The sequence below is a fragment of the Thamnophis elegans genome, chromosome 12 (assembly GCF_009769535.1).
Source record: "Thamnophis elegans isolate rThaEle1 chromosome 12, rThaEle1.pri, whole genome shotgun sequence".
NCBI lineage: Eukaryota > Metazoa > Chordata > Lepidosauria > Squamata > Colubridae > Thamnophis > Thamnophis elegans.
Genome location: NC_045552.1, coordinates 15,772,488 through 15,791,486, shown reverse-complemented (window position 1 = coordinate 15,791,486; position 18,999 = coordinate 15,772,488). Strand labels below are relative to the sequence as shown.

Sequence of the window (18,999 nt, the reverse complement as noted above, 5' to 3'; positions counted from 1 at the left end):
GAAAGTAGAGAAGGGAGAGAGGGTGAAAAGAAAGAGATAAGGAGAGGAGGATGGAAAGGAGAGAAAGGAGGAGAGAGGGTAGGAAGGGGAAGAGCAGGAGTAGGAGAAAGGTACAGGAAGAAGGAAGGGAAAGGAGAGGAAGAAGGAAGAAAGTAGAGAAGGGAGGGAGAGAGAAAAGAAAGGGAAAATAAGGTGGTGTTACAACAGGAGGAAGGGATGGTAAACAAAGCAACCCAAACTGCATATTATAACCTAGGAAATGAAATAATAAATGTATAAGAATGATAAATGTTAAAACACCTGTAACTAAATGACATGCTGTATGTGATGATGGGTTTTTGTGTGTGTGTGTGTTTTTCTTTTTTGTTTTTGTTCTTTCATTGTTGTGTGTATGTGCTGTCTATGTAATAAAAAGAATATATATATATATATGAAGAATTATGGACCAGTGAAAAGTTCTGGGTTCTCAAAGATGGTATGCAAATTTCTTCCATTTTTCATTTGCACAAGGACTCCGATCAGATCCATACACTATGCTTAATCATATTTTAATCATGCTTTGTTAAATAACCCACACTTGGTAGAGTTCAAGCCTTGTACTAAAGCAAAAAGAGATCAGATTGAACCCCCAACACAATGGGTTGAAGATCTTGGACACTAAATCCTTCCCCCACTAAATCTACCTTTTTTTATTCCTGCTTTTGATAGTGACGACTCCAATACACTGTACTACTTTCTTTAGCTTTAGAAAGTGAATGTGTGAAAGGGGCACATTCACTTCAGACAAGAAAGGGAACATAGTTGGTGTTTTTGCTCTGGGAACTTCAAGAAACGTGGACTTCAACTCCTAGAATTCCCCAGCCAGGAACAAACACTGCAGTGAACAAGCCAGTGACCACCTTCTTGTCAAGAGATGCCATTTCAACATTTGGTAGGAGTTCCCCTTTGGTTTTCTGGTATATATGTGATCTCAGCTTTCCAAAGAAAGGGAGGAAAATGATTTCGCTTTGACATGATCAAAAAGTGGGCTGACTTTGCTGGTTATTTTTAACTATCTACATTCTTTAAAAAAAAAATAGCGAGACTAATTATATCCCACTGACTTTTGACTTGATTTTAATGACCCAAAGGAGAATAGCGTACAGGTAGTCCTCAACTTACGAATGCACCCAAAATTTCCATTGCTAAGCAAGACAGTTGTTAAGTAAGTTGTGCCCCCTTTTATGACCTTTTTGCCCCATTTGTTAAAGTGATTCACTGCAGTTGTTAAGTGAATTGTGTGGTTGTTAAGCAAATCTGGATACCCCTGTTACTTGTCGGAAGCCGGCTGGGCAGGTCACAAAATCACACGACCCTGGGACCGTGCAGCTGTCATAAATACATGCCAGTTGTCAAGCAGCCAAATTTGATCAGGTGACTATAGGGATGCTACATTGCAAGTATAAGTATACAGTATAAGTGTGAAAACTGGTCATAAGTCACTTCTTTTCAATGCTGTTGTAACTTCCAACAGTCACTAAACAAATAATCATAAATCAAGGACACTGCAGTCCTTCTTTATAGCAGGGGCTCAGCCCTGCTTGGTTTCTTTTCTGCAGGGAGAACAGGGTCCTAGACGCTGTAATTGCTGATGGATGCAGACAGACGGACTTCCTTTTTTGCAAGACTGTTTATTCTGAGAAGCAGGGAGTCTTTTGTGGCTTCAGGCCCTCCCTTCCTTGTAAGTGCTCAGTCCCACATGCCGTCCTCACATTTACCCTTCTTTGAATTCTTATCTCCAAGTAGCCCTTCTGGTAACCTTTGGCCAGTCCAGCTCCAAAGGGGACTCCCAAAGTCCCTCCGTGAGTGAGAATAAAAACAAGAGAAGTGAACAGAGACCATGTTCAACATAACGAGCAGTCCTTTTAAGCTTTTGTTTTTGCTTATCTTTTTAATGCAAAGAAAACCCAAACAAAACAAATGGCGCTACCCGACTCCTGTAGGGTATTTCTTTCTTTTTTTTTAAACTGCTGTTTTAAAACAATTCAACTGGTTTACCCTTCAAATCTTCCAACTCTGAATTCTAACTTCTTAAAATATGGAGAGGGAGACCGTAAGCACTGTGTTACGGCCAGTAGGGAGATGGGGAAGGGAATCTTTCCCCCTCTTCCCCCCCCCACTCCTTTCTCTTCCCTTAAGGAAGACACTCAAACAACCCACACACACATCCAGCCCGACAGAAACGGAGACCAGGCAGCCACATTGCTGAAGAGACTCCTGTAATCATTTCTTCCCCCCACAAAAAATGATGACCATCAAACATACACACACAGTCACACAGACACACACACAGACACACCTAAGCCAGCATGGTATGGTTTCCCAAAGTGCTGAGTAAACGGCAGGCATGCCCTGTTTGCTGAGCCCAATTCTCCCACCGTATACAGACATCCAGGCTTATTGGTTCTGTACTTGAGAGAGCAGGGGGTCATTGGGTGCTGCGTCTGCCCGCCGTATCAGTTCCTAGTTTCTCCCTGTATGTGCCTGCATGGGCATAAAGCGTAAGCATTTCCTAGAAATCATGTAACAACCAAGGGAAAAGAAACCGCTGGAGAAAGTACAAAAGAGGAAGAGCCGAGAATCCAATTTTTGAAGCCACAAATGGGCAAACAGCTTACGGAATTTTTTTTTTTTTTTTTTAAGAAAAAAGAACACAAAGAAGGGTTGGTGACCTGATCAATCAGGTTGCTGTGTTTCTTCTGCGACTTCCAAAAAAAAGCAAAATGCTTGAAAAGTCTGAAACGGGACATGGAATCTCCCTTCCTAGGGGGAAGATGGAAGCTCTTGTTTTTAAGGTCATTACTCATCCAGTCGTTACATTTCCAGGAGCCGGCTTACTTTGTTTTTGAGACAGACAATCCCAAGAAGGATCGCTTCCAATCTGGGTCTACGGATTTGCTATCCTTCCTCACCGAGGGATAACAGCAATGGCTTGTTTCCCCATAAAACCAGGCAGGGTAAAATCCTGACCTCTCTCCTTTTCCCACAAACCATCATCCCAGCCTGCCTGCTCTTTCCCCGCTAAAGAAAATGTTTAAAAGTGATGATCAGCATTCCTGTGAACTTACCTGCAAGGCTGTAGAAAAGAAAAGAAAAAGGGGGGGGGGAGGGTCAAACCAATATAAAAAGTAAGAGGTGAACAATCATTTTTAGCAAGGCCGGATGACTTGCTGACTTAGTCCTCCAAGACTACGATCTCCACATTATGGACCTGATGCTGATGTTCATCAACCTCAGCCACCACCTTCTCCTCAGTCCTCAACTCTGTCCCCAAAATCACAGCTTTCCCCCCTGATTCTTCAGGATCGGCTTCTGGATCAGGCGCTGGGTCTATTTCTATGATTGTCTGTCCGTCCTCTGAAGTGCCTTCGACTGCCTGGATGGTCGAAGTCAGGCCAGACTCCATGGCCACCAGTTCCACGGGGTTGACCATGGTGGCCACATTAGCAAGTGTCCCGCTGTCCTGCATCGCTGCCGAGCTCAGCAGGGCTAAGCTCGAGGAGGGGTGAAGTGTCACGGTATCGGTTGAGCTGGTTTTGGAGGAAGAAACCACGGTGGCGTAGCGGAAAAGCTGGGAACCGGAGGGCAATGTGTGGACAGTCACCGGGCTGGAGCCCTGGCTGATCGTGGCCATTGGAATGTTGCTAACGGAAAACTGCTGTCCCATGGGTGCGAGGGTGATGGGCGAGATGACGGTGAATTGAGGTTGCTGGATGGGAGCCGAGGGGCTTAGAACTGTGGCTGAAGCTGGACGTTTTAACCGGGGCCTTTTGGGAGGCTTTGGAGTGTTGACGGGCATCAGGATCACATTCTGAATGGATGGGTCCCTGGCAATCTTCTTCTGGTCTTCTAGCTGGCGATCTAGTGCTGCAAGGATTTATGGCATAGTCTAGTCAAGGAAATGCTTTGGAAATTATCACACAAGCAGCACAAAAGACAAGAGGCAGGAAAACAATTTCTAGGTATAACATTCAGTTGTTTCTCCTGTGCCAAAAGAACAGAACAATGGATGGGAATAGAAATCGCACCCAGACTTATATACCTCTTCACAGTGCTTTACAGCCCTCTCTAAGTGGTTTACAGAGTCAGCCTGTTGCCCCCAACAACCTGGGTCCTTATTTTACCAACCTCCGAAGGATGGAAGGTTGAGTCAACCTTGAGCCTGGTGATTAATGAATCTATTCCTCCATTTCTTCAATGTTAGTGTAACTCTTGAGCCTGGGGAGATTCGAACCACCAAATTGCAGTCAGCTGGCAGTCAGCAGAAGTAGCCTGCAGTACTGCATTCCAACCACAGCGCCACCACAGCTCATAGCTGTCTCGTGAGGATAACTCCAATTATTTAGAGAACACACACACAAAAAAAATAACCTGGGATGCAGAGGAGAAACTAATTTACCTCTCCAAGTACTGCTTAACCCCATCTCAGAGCTGCAGAGAACAGCAGCTTTAAAATTAAAATGGCATCATTTGCAAGTTTTCAAACCTCCAACGTATACTAAAAACGCCAAAAATATTACAGCAAAAATGCTGGTCAGAATATAGTTAATGCCTCTTGGGAAGAGGGAAAAATTATTGTCCAAAAGGTGCTTTTCTTTTGGACCATTTGATGGTTGCACCATTGGGACAACCATCACCTGGATGATTGAGAATCGCCACAGACATAAAAGTGTATTCAATGCGACTAATATCATACTTTTTGGTAATTGTAAGGAATTTGCTGTATTTAAGATAAGGAAAATACAAGAGGCGGAGGATGGGAGTGGGGGGAGGAAGAGGAACAAAAAGAGGAAAAAGGAGGAGGAGAACGCATGTTATACAAAAATGCTTAATTTAGACAGGGGTGTCAAACTGGTGGTCCGCAGGCCAGATGCATCATGCACAGGCCACGCCCACCCTAGCTCCGCGAATGGGGAGAATGTCATGTGACGGCGTGACATAGCGAGTTTGACACCCGTGATTTAGGGCCAACTGACCATTAGCTGCAGGAATACAATGTATGTGCTTTAATCTTAATGAAGTCTGGAGTGTTTACCCTCCTGAAAATAGCAAACTAGAGGGAATATGAATGTACTACAGCAGTGTTTCCCAAACTTGGCAACTTGAAGATGTCCGGACTTCAACTCCCAGAATTCCCCAGCCAGCGAATGCAAGTTGCCAAGTTTGGGAAACACTGTACTACAGCAACCAAGGCGTATTTCTTGCACAATTAATTGATGAGTTAAGAAAGTTCCAATTTCAAAATTACCTGCCAAAGTGTTAAGAAATTGCTCCTCTCCCTGGTCTGTTTGACTCTTCCTGTTATCCAGCACCCTCTTCACTGTGTCCATCAGACCAAAAGTGTGAGCGACATTATTTAGAACAGCAGCATCTACAGGAAGACATTCACAGATATTGACTAATATTCTAAATGGGATCCAACTCCCAGGCAGGACGACCTGAGCTATTCCTTGTTTGCCCATGCAGGATTACTTAGCACTTGCTCTCTTGATTATGCAAGATGCACTTACAACAGCCATGGAAACTGACATGAAGAAGAAAGTATTTAACAATTGAAAAAAAAGATTAAGAAAATAATACTATTTCCCTGAATTTTAAGCAACCTCCTTGCTCAAGAATTCCAAAGCGGGAATTGTTCTATCCAATTTAGTTTGCAAGTGACAGTGTACGTGAGACTACCTCAGAAGTTTTATAGTCGACAAGTACCAAATGTATTATTATGTAAAATGCATGAGAAATTTTGCAGAAAATAATACATATAGAACACGCTGAAGTATATTTTTCCCCTTTAGCCTCAGGGGTAGACCATCCTGTCATCACTAGTGATATATTTTCAGGATCAGGAAGACCCCCCTTTCTCTTATAATTATTTCTATTACTGTTGCTATTGTTGTTATATCATCATCAGCTTTGTCATCTGACTAGTCTAGTCTGCTTTCTTGCAGACAGTTTGCGACCCAAACTACCCCTAGCACTGATGATATTACCTAGTTTGGGTCGTGAAAGGTCTGCAAGAAAACAAGCAAGCTCAGAGAGTACCAAAGACCCTGCATGTCAACTCTGAGCTACAAATATTCTCCTTTATGCTTTATAGAAGTTTATTTTTCCAATACTTCTAGTTTTATTCATCCCTGAAGCTGATTGGAAACTAAGGGAGCTATGATAAACATTTAGACAATGAAAACATTTCTGGAAAAAGATGATTTACAACTTCGATGGATTTTAATTGGTTTTGGCGTTTTCCTGTTAACGTTCACTATTTTTGATTATTTTAGGATTGCATTGCATTTCGAGATTGCTACTCATAAGAAAACTATCATTGGAGAATAGTTAATAAAATGACAAAACAAGCACTATCGAGACATATAATTCACAAAGCATAAATACAAGTAGTTCTTGACTTATGACCACAATTGAGCCCAGCCTTTTTTTTTTTGCTCAATGAAACTTTGGTTGAGTGAATGTCCCCCTTTACAACTTTCTTTTGCCACAGTTGTTAAGTGGATCATTGCAGTTAATAAGTTAGTAGCCCAGTTGTTAAATGAATCTGACTTCCCCATTGACCTTGCTTGCCAGAAGATTGCAAAAGGTGATCACATGATCCTGGGACACTGCAACTGTCATAAATATGAACCAGTTGTCAAGCATCCAAACTCTGATCACATGACTGTGTGGATGTTGCAATGATCGTAAGTGTGAAAAACGCACATGTCACTTTTTTCAGTGATGTTATAACTTTGAACAGACATTCAATGAACTGTTATAAGTCGAGGACTATTTGTAAGGCAGGAAGCCTGCCCTAGTGGTTATCATTTCATATCAACATGGAGACTGCTGACCTCTTACCCACCGGTAATCTGGAAAGGGGATTGGGCAAGCCTTTGCTGTACCCCTCTTAGCACCTCCTCTATCTCCTTCTGAATATTACAGACCACTTCTTCCATTAAGCCCACATCAGCAATGCCTTTCCAAAACATCAGCATCTCCTCTGCCATGGAAAGATAAAACATTTTTAAAGAAAAAAAACTGTTTGGCAATTATACAGCAACATATCTACTCCTGGGACCAGCAAACTACTATACTTGATCAAGCACTTTAAGGAATGGATTGCTAACTTGTTGATCCAACTTATGCACTCTTACTTGGAAGTATCATTGAACTAAAAGGCACCCACTCGAGACATAACCTAGACCAGTGTTTCTCAACCTTGGCTAACTGAAGATGTGTGGACTTCAACCCCCAGAATTCCCCAGCTAGAATTCTGAGAGTTGAAATCAGTACATCACCATGGAGTCATGGAAGAGAACACTGATGTAGACTGTTCATTGACCACTTAAAAAATTATGCTTGCAGCACATGTGTGCTCACAAACAGTTGCAACAGGCTGAAAACAGCTTCCAGAGCATGTCAAGTAAAACACTAGAAGCCTTTTGTCTTTTGTCATGTGTAAACAATCAAAGGATCGTTCAAGGAAGGTACATGCCATTGCTGATGAGTCAAGTTTAGAACCAGTTTTTCCCCAAATTGGCACCCTACAGAAAGACTAAGGATGCAACCATTGCTGACAAAAGTTTGCTTCTCTTACTCCACTTCCTCTCCTTTCCAAAGTGTGCAGAGGAAATGAAAAAAAAGTATGCAAGCTGTACATAGAAACGGGAAGGACCAACCTGATATCTCCTCTGGGTCTTTCTTGATTCCCTCATCGGTTGCCATAGTGACTGCTGCTGTCATAGCAGAATTCCATTCAATCCCTTCTTCTACACTTTCCTCAGACACTGCAATTTGGGTGATGCTTCCTGCACAAGAGGAGACCAGTCTGATACTCTGCTGCCACAGTACTTCCTCACCCACCCACACATCTAGATGATATATCAGGATAAGTCCTGTTAAGCCAACTATTCATCTGTAAGTCTATGATATGACATGATGATAGGGTTTACACCCTATGTTAAGCCATACACCATAATTTCCAAATCGCAATGGCTGGGACATACAAAATGCAGCTTAAAGCAAACAAAGCACATTAGATCTTAGCACTGTGCGTGAATTCAGGCCTTCCAGTTAACAGCTTTGCCCATTTGACACTCTTTATGTGGGGACATCAGATTCTCAGCCAGCATGGTCTCAATGCTGGCTGGACATTTTGAGAATTGCTCTTTCAAGGTGCCACATTGGGCAGGTGAAGCAAGGTTGCTTTGGGCTGATCAACGTATCCTTGGGGACTGGCACAATAAAGCCATTGCTTTTGAAATGTTACGTAAACTCTGTAGCTGCTGCAATGAATGAAGAAACATTTGGGTGTAACTACCACATTGGTACACTATACATTTGTGTCCTTCAATTCAATCCTGCCTGGGGAATTCTGAGAGTTTCAAGTCCAACCATCTTAAAGTGGTTGAGGTTGAAAGTCCCTGCTTTATAGAAATTGTCTTTTTCCTTTTAATGTTCAAAAGCCACACCTGACTTATGCCAATATTTGTCATGTGTGGCTTCGCCTTATACATTAAACATATGCTCTAAATCAGGGGTGTCAAACTGAAGGCCCATGGGCCAGATCCAGCCCTCAGGGTGCTTAGATCCGGCCATAGGGAGACCCTAGAAACAGCAAAGAACCAGCCCATGGTGCCTCTACTAACAAAAGCAGAGCTGGGGAAGGCCATGTGCAGCCCCCACCCCCGGTTCCATTTTCCCTGGCAGAAGGCTGCAGGAGGCCGTCACAGGCAAAAACAGACATCAAACTGGCCACCCCCACCCTGGACAGATGGATGGACGGACGGACGGACGGACACTGAGGACAAGCACAACCCTGAGGCAGCCCTCAATGAAATCGAGTTTGACACCCCTGCTCTAATTAATTGGAGTAGCTGAACTAAAAAAAAAACCTTTCTCACAAAAAGAAACAAAATGTGCAGTGGGAAGTAAGATGATATGTAAATCTGCCCCCCACTCTATTTCAACTTACACTTAATTTAATGAAGGCAGGGTTTTAATAAGAAAGAGACCTACCATCAGCAGAAGTGGGAGTCTGTACCAGGCTTGTTTGTCCTGGTACTGGGGCCCTGGCACTGCTGAACAGGAGATCAAACTTGGTGCTTCGGCAGGTGTTGGTGCACACTTTGTCATGCTGATAGAAATCAATTTGCCCAGAGTCCATCATCTTCCTACACAATGAATGGAAAACAGAACAGTCATCTGAGGGGGATGAATATCAGTTCAAAGAATTGTCTTAAGAGGAAAATGTAAAAAGACAAAGCCTTTGGTGGCAATGCATCAAATGATGCTCAGTCCCATTTAGCTTATGCACAACGGCAGTTATATAGTTCAATCAGTGGTGGGATTCAGCCAGTTCGCACCACTTCGGGTGCCCAGCCCCACGGTAACTATGAATGTTGTGTATTTTAAAGTGTTGTTTTGTCTATTTATCCCCCTTCCCTTGTTTATTGTAAGCCGCCCGGAGTCCTTCGGGAGTGGGCGGCATACAAGACCAATAAATTCAACTCAACTCAACTCAACCGGTTGTGAACTTTCTGAGCAGTTTGGTGAACTGGTTGTTGGAAGAAATCATTAGGGCAAGGAACCGGTTGTTAAATTATTTGAAAACCCACCACTGAATTTAATGGAAGGTTTAATATGAAGGTTTTGTGTCATAAAAAAATATCTTTATTTCCATCCAAATGTATTCTAGCAATATGGAAAGGAATAACAACTGCAATGATTGATTTAATGACTTTGGCAAGAAAGTTAGAAAAATGGGGCAAAACTCACTTAAATGTCTTGCTTAGCAACAGAAATTCGAGGCTTAATTGTAGTTGTAAGTTGAAGACTACCTGTACATGACAAGGTTACCTCAGCATGATTCCTCCTAGGCGGATGGCTCGCTTCCAGTCCTTCAGGGTGGACTTGCCAGCCAGGTGAACAAAGTGCTTGGGGCTGATAAGCTGATCATTGAACTATCAAAAGAGGAAGGAACCAATTATTTTTCTCATGGTAAGGACATAATGCAACCATTCAGTCTTCAAGGCAGCACCCACGATTCATGGATATATGTGATCAAGACACACTAGGACTTTGTTAATACAACCTGGGCTTTGTGATTCCAGGCTGACACTGTGCAATATGTAGAACTGCTTCGGGATAAAAATGAGGTGGATAAGTGGGAAATTTTTTACCATCCAATTATATATTGTAGAATGGGACTCTCACAAGAAAAATATCTATTATGGCAGACATAACCTAATGTTCTTCCAATAGTGGTGTCCAAGTCCTTGTGGCAGGGGGATGGATGCCTCTGTTCTGACCAAAGTTTCCCAAGAGCATGAAGCAAACTCCTTGTCCCGACAAAAACCCCTGTGAATTCTGCTCATTCACATCCACCAAAGTCTTTCAAGGGAGGATTCACAGTCACAGACCTTATCTGGCTTGGAGAGCTGACAGGCCAATACCTGCAAAACTTGGCAAGGAGTCTTGGAGAGTCACAAACCAATTAAGCGAACTAATTGTCTCCTGCAAATTCCACTCCTCTTTCGTTACTCTTTTATTTCCTCTGGGAGGGGCCATTCATCGTCCACCTATGGCCTTACTCCCAAGTCGACTCCTGTTCTTTAGCTGTTCCCTTCATCTGGCAACTCTGCACATGCGTACACTGGGAACAGGCTCCAGCTTTTCATCTGCCTCATTGATGTCTGACTCTGAAGGCAACTGATAACTGGCATATGGCTCTGGCCCCCTCTCTGCCTCTGACACAGAGCCCTCATCAGAGCCTTCCTCAGAATTCAGGACTGGCCCATGTTTCTCCCCAACCTCCTCACTGTCCGAATCTGCTGCCAGCTCTGCTGGCTGCTGGCAGACCACAACAGCCTCCTCCTTGCAAGAATTAAATAATGAAATAAAGGCATTACCTTCATCTCTGCCACCTAAATAGTTTATTGCTAACAGCTTTAAGTATACCAAATACTCCTGTGCATATCCAGTAGAAAGTGGGAGGGACATATTTCAAAGGAAAAGAATGCTCATTTCAAAAACCCAGCAACACAGAATAAAGTGAAGAGAGCTGGCAAAGTCACTTTCACCATGCTATTTACCTTAACACACTTGACATTGATTCCTGGGCACACAAACTTCTTCCAGAGCAAGATGGCCTTGCTATCTCCACAGGTAATGGGGTAAACAATCTCAATTTCCTCACTGCTTTCAAGGACACTGGCATCTACAGATAGAAACAGGGAGACGTTTGAGAGACACGTAGAGATCTCCATGCTGACTCATTTCACCCTAAGTGTCCAGACTTGGCAACTTTAAGACCTGTGGACTTCAATACCCAGAATTCCCCAGCCAGCATTCCCCATGGCTGGCTAGGGAATTCTGGGAGTTGAAGTCCACAAGTCTTAAAGTTGCCTGATCTAACCCAAAGACTGAAAAGGACTCTAAAAATCTCAAGCATTTTCTCATTGTGTATCTTTTAAACTGGAGATTCCAAGTCTGAACCTGGGATACTCTTGCATGAAAGCCACATTCTAAGGCATCACTTCTCTCTTAAAGACACTGATAAAATTATATAATTTGTTTCATCTTTACAACTTACGATGGATCCATAAATAATGTATTGTATAGTATTTCGGCAAGCATCAGAGTACAGTTTCATAACAGCCAGAAGAGTTCAGAGTATGAAAGGAAGACAATATGATTCATTGCCATTAACAAGGCAGGGTTTCTTATGGACTGGGATACTATACTAATACATAGTCCGATTTGTTTAACACCCATAAATCATGATATACAACTCACAACTCAGCTATAAATCATGGGATAATGTACTGTAAATCTCAATGGCTATACTCATATTATACACCGAGCCAAAATTAAACTACAATGTAAGGGCAAAGTGCTAGCTTCTACCTAGAAAATATTTTTTGGGAAAATACAGTTCTTTGGGATACTAGCCTCACATTCTCACACTCTTGAATGTCCAATATAATATGCAAATTTCCAGTCATTCTGAAGTGATGAAGATAAAGGAAAAGGTTCCCCTCGCACATATGTGCTAGTCATTCCTGACTCTAGGGGACGGTGCTCATCTCCATTTCAAAGCCTAAGAGCCAGCGCTGTCCGAAGGCGTCTCCATGGTCATGTGGCCGGCATGACTCAATGCCAAAGGAGCATAGAATGCTGTTACCTTCCCACCAAAGGTGGTTCCTATTTTTCTACTTGCATTTTTTACGTGCTTTCAAACTGCTAGGTTGGCAGAAGCTGGGACAAATAACGGGAGCTCACTCTGATACGCGGCGCTAGAGATTCGAACTGAACAGAACAGCTGAACTGCTGACCTTTCTGATCGACAAGCTGTGTCTTAGCCACTGAGCCACCGCGTCCCGTGATGAATATAGGAAGTGAAATTTGGACAGTAGCCTGACAAGAACTGCCTTGTGTCTGTAGTTGAGCTTCAGAAATGTGAATCTCTAGGCAACACCTTCACAGGAAGAGACAATGAAATAAAGTTCCTAAGGCCTCTTAGCTCAAGAACTCTTTTCCCAAGGATTCTAGTTTTTCTCAGTGCTATAGGCTTTATTCCACCTTATGCAAATATGTAGAAAGGTTGGTATTTCCTTTAATGATATGGAGCGGGGGAGGGGGGAGCCATCATCCATGCAAATAACTATTGCAGAAACTGTTATGCTTCAGGATCAGCCCATTTCCGCTTCTGCTGAGCAAGGTTTTGGTTTGGAGGAAAGATGGTGGATATAGTATTTCTTCTTCAATGTTGTCCTCCTAATATTAAGCCAGGGGTGTACAATGGATTAAGAATCAGTGGCTGTATTAAAGCCATTCATTCTGTCTTGAGTTCATCATGTGTTCCTGGTTCTGCTTCAGCGCACTAACCCACTGCACATGCTGCCTGCAGGCTTCATCCAAAGCACCCCTATTATGCTGCAATACAGTTGAGCTAAACATGAAACCAATGTATTGCTATCACTTGAGAACTCACCGATGCCATCTTCAAGTTTGTGTATGGTATGTGTTTCTACAGCCATCACGGCCGCATTCGTTTCAGCGCTCTCTTGATAAATTCTGCTGTAAAAAATAGCAAGAAGTACACAAAAGATGCAGTCATTTGAAAACTGGTGACATGAAAGAACATCTCCCCGCCATCAATCTATGTGATCCTCACATCAGTAGGGGTAACACTTATTTATGGGATTTTCCATTAGTAATTCCGCATTTATGGAATTTGGCACTTTTCAGCAGCAACCCAGAATCTTAATTTTAATGGTTCAGCTTTTGGTTATTCTACTGCCATCGGTTTATATGGAAATAACCTGCTGTTTTAGGCCTATCGATATTAGTTTGATATATTGGACTTATTAATATTATGCAAATTTCCTTGCATAGTAGTTTATTTTGATTATATAAAAAGTAATATTCATAGCAGTATTTTTTCCCACCAATTTCATAAGGGATAGTGTAATTTTTATCTCCAAGGAAAGTTAATATGATAATCAAGTTCTCTTGCTGTAGCTGAAAGGACTCGAGTCTTCATACAAGAAAGGAAATTGTTATTAAACAGTCAAACTTGTTTTGATACAACTTGCTTCACAGTGGAATGAACTGATTGGAAATTGTTATTAAACAGTCAAACGTGTTTTGATACAACTTGCTTCACAGTGGAATGAACTGATTGGGTGGGAGGGGTGACCTCTTCTTTATTAGGAATGCTACACCAGCTGTGGGGTTGACCAAATTGTCCTTAACTTTATGGTTCTGTCCAGCCATAAAATCCAGCCATAAAATTAATGATGGAGAAGGCATCTATAACATGTGTTCCTTCATATTTTTAAGCATATCTAGAATCTCCCAATACCTCAAACTCTTGTTAAAATTCCTGTCTTCTGCACAACTGCTAAATCACAAGAGTTTCATCTTCTTTTATGCCTGTATTTTCAACTCTCCTTGTAGCAGTCCACTAAACCCTCAATTTGGGCAAAATTGCTTGGGGATATTTTGTTTTGCTACTGGCATGTCACTCACCCTTGTTGAACTGGCTGCAGTTGTAATATAACCTGGGTTTTGGTATCTTCTGGGTTTCCCCCCTCCGTTCCTTCGGTTGGCACAACAACCACATCTCCTACAGGAATGCTTACTTCAGCATTTGCCATTTGTTCACATGAAGTCTGAGCGACCGGGTGACAAGTATGCTGTAGTGGACAACAAAACAACCGAGGCAATCTTGATTTGGGAGTTGAGGAGAACCGTCATTTCTAATTATACACAATTATCATATTCTATAATAGTAGGACAAAAGGGAGCACATATGTGATAGAAACATCCTCAGCACCTTTGCGGCATCTCTTAATAGTTTTAACCTTTTCTCACAACCTAAGATTGTTCTCAGGCTAATTGACTAATCTATCTACCACTATTGCCTTGGGAATTCAAAAGTGACTTTGCCTTGTTAGCTTTCTTGTAAGGTTTAAGAGGTTATTGTGACAGCAATTAAAGATGCTCAGGCATTCCCTTTCTATATTCTGGGCTGCAACTGCTACAGCAGAAGCATGAGCCAACTGAAAACAAAAAGAGGGTATTTTTTTAAATGGAAACTTGGATTCATTAGAAAGTGAAGGATGCAGTCCTATATACAATTGGCTTAGACTATACCTAGTACAGTCTAGTATCTAGGTAATTTGCTTCTGAGTTCATAGGCAATTTTTTTTTTTGAGGGGGGTTGTTTAAACCAACCAATTAGGCTGAAACACTGGGCAGTGTCACTCAATAGGCAGAGAAAGCTGGAAAGCCATGTTGCAATGATTAATGTGGTATCCAGAGGGTTTGAAAAGTATGTAATGGGTGGCTTGGAGCTTGGTGGGAGGCATTTGCTGCTTTTTAAATGATTTAAGATTGTGGGAGTTGCTTTTGCTTTCTCTTTGTTCCTTTGCCAGCAGAACGCCAGGATCAAACCCCCTCCCACAATACATTGGTTGTAAACTAATGACCAAAAGAACCCCCAAATTCAATTTTGTCTATTGGTTGCTCCCAAATCAGCAGATGAGCTGGGAAAGCAAGGATTTATGGAATTTCCAGTAAGAATGATCATACACGTGATTCTTTGGAAATAAGAACTTTAACACAAAACCCCATTTCATAAGTGAGAGTGTATGAGTTTCCTTGTTTTTAAATTCAAAATCACAGGCCATTGTTACTGCTGGATCAGATGATCAGTCTAACAAATTCAACTTACTGGTTGCTACAAACCAGCCCCTCCTGCTGGCTGCACAAAACTCATTAGCAATACACAAACGTAATTCCATTTCCTCATCTCATTTTGCCTCAGAGGATACCCAGAGAAATACACTGTGGTGGTGTTGAATCTGAAGGTTAGATATAAGTCTAATGACCTTTCTGTCTAATAACCTTTTCTAGAGCTGTTCTAAACCCCTCTACTTGTCATTCTACTATACAATGACAATGGTTTTTAAAAAGTATTCAGTATGTGAAAATGTTATTGTCTCTCTTAAAGGCAAGGTTGAAATGACTTGACCTGTGTTTGAATAGTTCTTTAAGTCATGTCTGAATTCAGGATAAATTGCATGAGAGACTGCTCATTAATTCAATGGTTATCAGCTAGAGTTATTTTATAGAGGAATGCTATGTATCTGCCTCAAATAAATTCCCCTGGATGTTAATGAAATTTACTTTTAGAAAAGCAGAAACATTATCACAACTTTCCTAATTTACTTTTAGGTAAGTCCAAATGAATTCAGCACTCTATATGCTTAGTAGGCAAATCACAGGCATTATTTTAGATTAGTTACAGTAGTGTCATAAATATTGGCAGGGCTATAACAGAAGGCTCAGAATGCCTTAGCTGCTTATTATTATGGGAAAACAAAAATTGAGGCAAACGAACATTATTTGCATCTTTATTATAATTTTTTGTAAATAGGGTTTAATAGCTTTGTTCATGTGAAACAGAGTTGTTCAATCAACAATGATATCCTTCAAATAATGGTGCCAAGTCATCAATTTTGTCATTATTTTAAAAAGTCAAACAGAAAAAACCCTTAACACTGAATAGAGAATGGGTGATAGAAGAGGGACATTTAAGGGGCATTTCAGCTGTGATTTGTTTTGTTTTGGGAAAAGCATTGTTTTCCAGAAATTCCACCCCAAGCCCATCATTGTGCCACATTAGCATTGACATAAAAAGAGAGGGGAGCATGGAATGCAGTTGCTTTTTATTGCTTTCTGCTATATAAATCAAGGCAGCCTTTTAAAATCATAATTTGTCATTATTTAAAAAATGCCAATCTTGGTAAAGCCACTTTGATCTCCACTATTACAACAAGTTGTTCAAACCCATTTATCCTACATCGAACTCCAACCACCATCAAAGTGTGTTATCTAAAGCCATCTCAGTCAGTGTAATGAATATTCTGTATCATAAATCATAGGGAGACTCCTGCTCTAAAAATGTATTAAATTGAAATGCCACTCAGAGAAGCTAGCTAGGCTGTTAACATACAGTAATCCTAATTTTATCCAGTTTTATTTTTTTCTTATGGATCCTACTTAAAACCGGTGGTGGGCTTCTCTTTCAACCAATTTGGCAGCCAAAAAAGCCAATGCAATCCTAAATTGCATTAACAGAGGGATACATTTAAGATCAAGTGGGGTACTAATACTACTCTATAAAGACCACACTTAAAGAGTACTGCATCCAGTTTTAGTTACCACGCTATAAAAAAGATGTTGAAACTCTAGAGTGCTGAGAAGATAAATCAAGATGATTAGGGGACTGGAGACTAAAGCATACGAAGAACGGTTGCAGAAACTGGGCATGGCTAGTCTAGTGAAAAGAAGAACCAGGGGAGGCATGATAGCAGTCTTCCAATATTTGAGGGGCTGCCACAGAGGAGGGGGTAAAGCTATTCTCCAAAGCACATTGAAGGCCAGACAAGGAATAATGGATGGGAACTGACCAAGGAGAGATTCAACCTAGGAATGAGGAACTTTCTGACAGTGAGAGCAATCAACCATTGGAACAGAAGTTGCCTTCCGAAGTTGTGGGAGCTTCATCACTGGAGGCTTTCAAGAAGAGACTGGACTGCCATCTGACAGAAATGGTAAAGGCAGGGTCTCCTGCTTGGGAGGTTGGACTGGATGACCTATAAGGTCCCTTCCAACTCTGTTTATCTATTATCTGTTATCAATCAATCTGAATAGAGCTGGAAGCCACTTTGGGGGTGTTCTAGTCCAGCCACCACCACCACCACCACCTATATAGTATCATTTCATTTTCTCTTTTTTTGAGTTTTGACGTAGTTTAAACAGTCCCGGGGTCAGGAGCTTGATTTTAACCCGGGACGATTTTGTCACTGAACGGGGATGGGCTTGTAGTTCGGCCAGGGAAGGAACCCCCTCAATCCGGCCGCCTGAGGAAGAAGGAAGTCGGGGCTTTAGACCGGGATGCTCGGGAAACCGCGAGTGCCAAACCGTCCCTCAGAACCCGAGGATCAAAGGCGGCGAGTTCAACCGGTTGAAGCGAGTTCTACGGGCGAAACTCGCTCCACTCCCCGCTTCTCCCCACGCCCGGCGAGGGTGGGGAGAGCAAAAGCGGCCCGCGCGTTTCTTTTTTTCAGCGCGGGGCCCAACTTCACGGCCGGAGACTCCAACTGCCATCATCCCCAGCTCGCCCGGCCGCTGGGGATAATGAGAGTTGGTGACGGCGGCGTGAGGAGGAGAACGAGGAGGAACAACTGCGCGCGGGCCGCCCGTGGACGGCTTTGCACACTGGCCACTGAGGGCGAGTTCGACCGCGCCCGCGCGGCTGAGGGGAAAGCCCGCCTCCCCCCCCCCGCGGGCCCCGCCCCCTCGCCTGCCCCGCGAGCCCCTCAGCCCTCCGTGGCCCCGCCCCTCTTCCCTCGCTCCAGGCAAGGCGCAGCCTCCTCCCCCTCCTCTTTTCCCCACCCTCCACTTCCCCCCCCCGCAGCGGCGCTGCGACGTCCGCTCTCCCGGCGGCGGCACGTACGGCGGGGTAGCGGCCGTGCGCTCTCCCAACGCAACCCCCTCCCTCATCTCCACGCACTCTGCGTCCCGGCTCCCGTAGCGCAGCGGCAACAAGAACGTCGTCCTGCGTTTCCCTCCCCCTCCGTTTACCGTCTCCGAGCGGCCGAGTCCGGGTTAGGGGGGGCTAGGGAGGAGGGAGGGAGCATGCGCAGAAGCTGCAGCGGCTCGCCTGCCAGGACTTCCGGCCGCCTCCTCTCTCTTAAAGGGGCCGCGAGAGGCAGAGCAATTTTTTGCGCTCCCGCGTTTGGTGCGTCTTTTGGGGAGCGGGGAAAGGGTTGCATTTGCAGCCTTTGGGCAGGCCGGTTTCTGGCCGAGCGAGGAACGGCTCTTCCCAACGGATCTGCCGACTGCCAGAGCCGCTGCTGCTGCTGCTGTATTAATAGCATCTGCATGCTTTGCAGTTGTTGGATATGTAGCAATAGCACTTAGACTTATATACCGCTTCACAGTGCTTTACAGCCCTCTAAGCTGTTTACAGAGTCAGCATATTGCCCCCAATATAGTTAACTTGCTCCAAATAGGCAGTGGAATTGCGAAGAAAACATGCTCAGAAATGGTCTCATTAATTAATTGCATGCACGAGTCGTTAAAAGTTTCCTTCTCCAGTTCAAAGCACGCCCTGTGTCATTCTAATCCAAATAACGATTTTCTTGCTGCAAATATTTGCTGCTCGCGAAATTTCACACTTATCACTTATAAAGCTACCAGAAATCCAGATAGCTGCTAGATGGCAGGCTAGAGATCAGTGGTGTATTAATCATTAAGTAGACCAAACACATGCTTAGGGGACCAGGCCCAAAGGGGGCACCACAAAGTTGAGAAAGGAAAAAAATGCAACAAAGATTTGTACAGTATGTACAAAGGAGGCGGGGAGACACCAAGATTTGTCAGTGCTTAGGGCAC

General features: G+C 43.1%; 1 protein-coding gene across 3 annotated transcripts; it reads right to left on the bottom strand.

Moving 5' to 3' along the window:
• Nucleotides 1-2,682: 2,682 nt before the first annotated feature.
• On the bottom strand, nucleotides 2,683-18,235 carry GMEB1 (glucocorticoid modulatory element binding protein 1). Of its 3 annotated transcripts, none has more exons than XM_032228279.1 (10): nucleotides 18,187-18,235; nucleotides 14,062-14,228; nucleotides 13,022-13,107; nucleotides 11,121-11,245; nucleotides 9,886-9,989; nucleotides 9,046-9,200; nucleotides 7,707-7,835; nucleotides 6,890-7,027; nucleotides 5,288-5,410; nucleotides 2,683-3,906 (listed from the first exon to the last, which is right to left on the bottom strand). In XM_032228279.1, the coding sequence occupies exons 2-10, from the start codon at nucleotides 14,187-14,189 to the stop codon at nucleotides 3,215-3,217; spliced, it is 1,680 nt and encodes a 559-aa protein (XP_032084170.1). In that variant the 5' UTR covers nucleotides 14,190-14,228; nucleotides 18,187-18,235; the 3' UTR covers nucleotides 2,683-3,214. The 3 variants fall into 3 exon arrangements, with proteins under 3 accessions (XP_032084170.1, XP_032084172.1, XP_032084171.1); XM_032228281.1 differs by having other exon boundaries at nucleotides 13,022-13,104; XM_032228280.1 differs by having other exon boundaries at nucleotides 18,116-18,198.
• Between the last annotated feature and the right edge of the window lie 764 nt (nucleotides 18,236-18,999).